The 4,891-nt window shown below is 42.0% G+C and overlaps 1 protein-coding gene across 1 annotated transcript; it reads left to right on the top strand.

Annotated features, from left to right (window-relative positions):
* The first annotated feature begins 1,942 nt into the window (after positions 1 to 1,942).
* nkx3-2 (NK3 homeobox 2) lies at positions 1,943 to 4,645 on the top strand. Its single transcript, XM_014019586.1, has 2 exons — positions 1,943 to 2,609; positions 3,392 to 4,645. Exons 1-2 carry the CDS (start codon positions 2,210 to 2,212, stop codon positions 3,814 to 3,816), a joined length of 825 nt encoding a protein of 274 aa, XP_013875040.1. The 5' UTR covers positions 1,943 to 2,209; the 3' UTR covers positions 3,817 to 4,645.
* Positions 4,646 to 4,891: the final 246 nt, after the last annotated feature.

Raw genomic sequence — 4,891 nt, 5'->3', positions numbered from 1 at the left:
GTGTGTGTGTGTGTGTGTGTGTGTGTGTGTGTGCGCCTCAGCAGATTTTTTTGTGTTTTTTTAGTCCTCATGGTGCCATCAGGCCAACAGCCCACCCTGCCACCCGAGCAATGGCGCAGAAAGCCTTTCAGCGCACACGCAGACACATTATGCGTCATTTTATCACAGGGAACAAAACTGAGCTGAAACGACGTGACGGGATGAAAAGTTTTTGACCAAAGACAAACAGGAAGTCGGAGAGGTGATTTCAGTAACAGGACGAGATGCATCAGAATTAAATCTGCGCGTTTCTCTGATAAAACACAAAAATCTCAGAATAAATATTTCTCCTCCCTGTATTTACATATTTTTTCTTTTAGAAACGTGCATCAGTAAATGTCAAAATGTTCTTGAGTGCAGGTTCAAAGACTTTTTTTTAAATTTGGTATCAAGATTCAGGATTATTATTGTTTTATCCTTGAAAATATGTTTTATATATTTTCCCCTCTGTGTGCGGCATGCAGAGCACACACTTTTGGAAAAATATTTATGTGAAAAAAAAATAGAAAAAGTCGTTATTATATCATCTTTTAACACTTTTGATTTAAAAATACAGTTTTATTTCAGCTGCTCCCTTTGGCACAGCGAGTGAAAGTTTTGGCACACGTTTTACGCATGGATGCTGTTACCTCACGCACCCGGGACTCGAACCCACAACCTCTGCTTTACAAGACAGCGGCACTGATCACGGAGCTTACCACAGCACAATGTCAAGACAAATAATAATAATTTTGTTGCACAGTGATCAAACTAAATGGGTCATCACGCTTTTTAGTAAACTTAATGAATTTTTCGTTTTCATCAACAAACTTCAGATTTGTTCAGATTATACACAAATTAAAAACACAAAAATACAAAAATGATATGTTTAAAATTCCATAATTTGATTCAAAAATAAATTAGTCGGTAAATCATCTTTTAAAAATGGGAATAAAGACTGAATTTCAATTACTGCCATATTCATTCAACAGTGTTGTTACGTTATAATTAAATTATCAMGATATAATAACTTATTGAGTTTAAAATTGTATGTTTATTCTGCGCTTTTTTTTATCTCCGTGTTTCATGTGTTTAGTTGTGCTCATGTGCAGCTAATTCTCAACACGAGAAACAAGACAGAGAATAAAAATCTGGCTGTAAATAAGCCAACATTTTGGAACATACAGATAATTCCTCAGCTTTTTTCCTCCCTCGAATATGCACCGTGTTGAAATGAATCTGTACTGAAACTAATCAGCCACTGTTTTATTTCATTTTTTCCCATTTCTAATTGAGCTTAAATAAAACTGAGATTATAAATAGATAAATAAAACCTAAACCTGAGCGACTTGGTGCGCACCTGCTGCTGCTCCCAGGTCCAAGACCGTCCCGGATCAGACCTGAGTGATCCTGCAGGGTTCAGAACTTTTCCTACAAATTATCGGAAAGATGTTGCGTTTACGTACCGCAATAAACCACCGGAAATGTTGCTGTCGTCGATTTTTAAACACTTTATTCGGATTCCAGATTATTTTTTTCACTGCAAGAGTTTTGAAAAATTCCAGCACGTTATTTTTTTCCCACTTTGTGTTTAAATTTGTAAATAATTTTAGTTATATCCAACACAATCAAAGATATATGTTTTGAATCTGTGCAAACACAAACTGATTTACCTTTCAGGGGGAAGTTTGGACTGAAACGAGTCACTCTTCCTGCATCCCTCATGTCAGTTTAAGCTCCTAAAAAAATCTAAATWAAAAAAAACTTCATCAAAACTTTGCAGAACTTTTCCCCCTCCACCCCGCTGAAGGCAGCGTGACGTCGTTTACAGTGGCCAATCAAAGGAAGCCTTTCCTCCTCTCTGGGCCAATAGGAGCGGCCGAGGAGCGTGTGTCAGTCACAGGTGAGGGTGTTTGGTTAGAAAAAAAAGAAGTGGGTGAAAAGGGCCGGGGAGCTCAGAGAGCCTGAGCTGATGGCAGAGCTGTGGAGCGGAGCWGCATCGCCTCTGCGGATGTAGCAGAAAGTTTGTATTTTTGTTTTTCCCGCGGGGACGCGAGCAGAAACCCCCGCTGTGACGCGCCAGCAGGGAGAAGTCCAAAATGTGGATGAACTGACATTTACTTCCACCGAGACCCGAGCTGATCACTTCACTTGAAAACCGAGAGCTCGTTTGAAAGGAAGGAGGGAAAAGATGGCCGTTCGTGGCAACTCGCTGATGCCATTTTCCATCCAGGCGATCCTGAACAAGAAGGACGACCACCGACACTTGCCAGATGTGGACGTGTGCTTCTCCAAGACGGCGTGCTGGAAAATATTCGGGGGCATGAGCGGAGGATCGGGGGGAAGTAACATCAACGACGATGATGATAACGACGATGATGATGATGGGGAGCCGTGTGAGCAGAAAAGCTACGACTCGGACTCGGGGCTCAGCGACGACACCGAGAGGAAGACTCCGGCGGAGCGCAAAGCGGAGAAGGACGGAGAGCCGGGCTCGGATGTGCCCGAGGAGAGTCTGCAGGAGGAGACGGACCACGAATCTGCAGCTGCGGAGAACGTAAAGAGCGACACTGAGCCCAGCAATGCCACGGGTAAGTCAGGTCCGATAGAGTGGAGAAGAAACAGAAAGCTAAGTTTGACTCCGACTGGATCCAAAAACGGGCAGTTTTAACTCCAAATGCACTTTGATTGTTGAGTACATATGTTATATAAAGTTGTGAGGAACCATATTGTATGTTGCCATTGTGTATACCAGGCCTAATTTAAAGGGAAAAAAAGAACCTGTCCACACCCGACTAGCTTTTACGCACGAATTATCCTTTTTACGCACGAATTATCCTTTTTACGCACGACATATCCTTTTTACGCACGACTTTCAACAGAACACGTCGTCCATTTTAAGTCCCACTTTACAATCCCACTATCAAATCTGTAATGTTTGTATGAGTAAATATTTATTTTTGGATATGTAATTTAGCAAACTTCTAAAAATACGATCCTCAAGATAGTTTTGAAAATAWATATTTTTGCAGAAATGATTTGATTGTAAATGCTAAATAGTGGTTTGTATTTTGTGTTGTGTTTGTTGGATGCGTCTTCTTGATCAGGTGTCTCCTAAAAAAACAAGTTTTTATGCGTGATGAGATTTTTACATGATTAAATAAAAGATATCTTATTATATAATCTATTTGCATTTTTACCTCACGAGTTCAAATAAAATTGCACTTCTTCAAACTGACCATTAAAAGTAAACAATGAAATCTGCTGCCTCTTTTAGATAAAGAGACGGTTTTATTTCTGTGCCTTCACCCCTCCTGAATGCAAATTTGTGAAATCACATGCACGCTCCACCTGTGTGTCTCCTTCGCCCCAGACTCCAGCAATCTGGACGAGAAGAGCCTGGATCAGCCCAAGCAGCGGAAAAAGCGCTCCAGGGCCGCGTTCTCCCACGCGCAGGTCTTCGAGCTGGAGCGCCGCTTCAACCACCAGCGGTACCTGTCCGGGCCGGAGCGCGCCGACCTGGCGGCCTCCCTGAAGCTCACAGAGACTCAGGTCAAGATCTGGTTCCAGAACCGTCGCTACAAGACGAAACGCCGGCAGATGGCCGCCGACCTGATGGCGTCCACCCCGGCGGCCAAGAAGGTGGCGGTGAAGGTCCTGGTGCGGGACGACCAGAGACAGTACAGCCCGGGAGAGATCCTGCGGCCCCCGCTGCTCTCCCTGCAGCCCTCCTACTATTACCCCTACGCTTACTGCCTCCCCGCATGGACACTGTCTGCGTGTGCGGGGAACCAGTGAGAACCCACCGACTGTATTTATTCTTTTTTATTATTATTTCTGCTCCCGGGAACCAAACAAACGTTATGTTTTTCTGACACGAAGAGGGGACCTGAGGGGGCTGTTAATCAGCTCTGCGCCTCTGAACAGCTTCACTGTGCAACACGAGGGGTTCACAAACCCCCTTTTTTTTCATGGGTTCACAATTCYAAATATATATATTAAAAAAATACTTATTTTAGTAAGAGTCTGTTTTGAATGACCCCAGTTTAAAAAAAAACCTGATTTAGGCTGAAAAGCTGTAAATGTCTGAGCGGACAGACAGAACCTCCTTATAAAAGATCTGTGTGGACTGACATGGTCAAACAAAAATAAAAGCAGCCTATTCCTCTGTTTGCTGGAACCCCCCTCCAGGACCTCTGAGGGCCCCCGGACCCTACTGTGGGACCCAAATAGACTTAAAATAACATCTTGTGTTGGTTCATATTTTACATGCGCCTTTCTACCTCTGCAGTGATTGGACAAAAAAATATATTCCGTTGACTTTTCCAAAAAAAAAACTCTGTTACAGGTTGTGTGTCTGTGTGTGTGCGTTTTTTAATTCTTGCTGTGTTTGTAAAAGGTAAGATATTTAAGCACTTTTCTGCATATTTGTTCCATTATTTCTGAGTAAAACGCATGCAGTGTGGGCATGTTGGTGTCACAGTGAAAATTGTTGGCCTCGGAGTGGCACGAAGGAAGCAAGAGGAAACAAACCGACTCCTGGTTGAAAATTGACCTGTTTGTGTTTTTTTTATTTTTTTTTTTGGACTGATTTGATTGAATTACATTAAAAAACATATCAGGCATTGCTTGCATCTGGATGCATTTTTATTTACTGAGACGGAAAAAAAAGTATTTAAAAGCTTCTTAACGCACGCTCTGACTTATATTCATTTTTTTTGTGGTCAGATAAATGCACCAAAACTTTAATTAAAACAAGAGACAAAAAATATCGATATATGAGAGATTTCACTGTTTGATTTTAAATATTTTTTCTGTAGTTTGAGACGAGAAAATGAGTCCTTGTTGATTCCACCTGGACCATCGTGAGTTT

The sequence above is a fragment of the Austrofundulus limnaeus genome, unplaced genomic scaffold, assembly GCF_001266775.1.
Source record: "Austrofundulus limnaeus strain Quisiro unplaced genomic scaffold, Austrofundulus_limnaeus-1.0 Scaffold224, whole genome shotgun sequence".
NCBI classification, from domain to species: Eukaryota; Metazoa; Chordata; class Actinopteri; order Cyprinodontiformes; family Rivulidae; genus Austrofundulus; species Austrofundulus limnaeus.
The sequence above is the reverse complement of the archived record's forward strand: the minus strand, read 5'-3'. Positions and strand labels throughout refer to the sequence as shown.

What these genes read in the sequence shown, in the direction of transcription:
- nkx3-2 (XM_014019586.1), top strand. Translation starts at nt 2,210, where the DNA reads ATGGCCGTTCGTGGCAACTCGCTGATGCCATTTTCCATCCAGGCGATC. An exon ending in TGAGCCCAGCAATGCCACGG is followed by an intron (nt 2,610 to 3,391) that starts GTAAGTCAGGTC and finishes CCTTCGCCCCAG; the next exon opens with ACTCCAGCAATCTGGACGAG.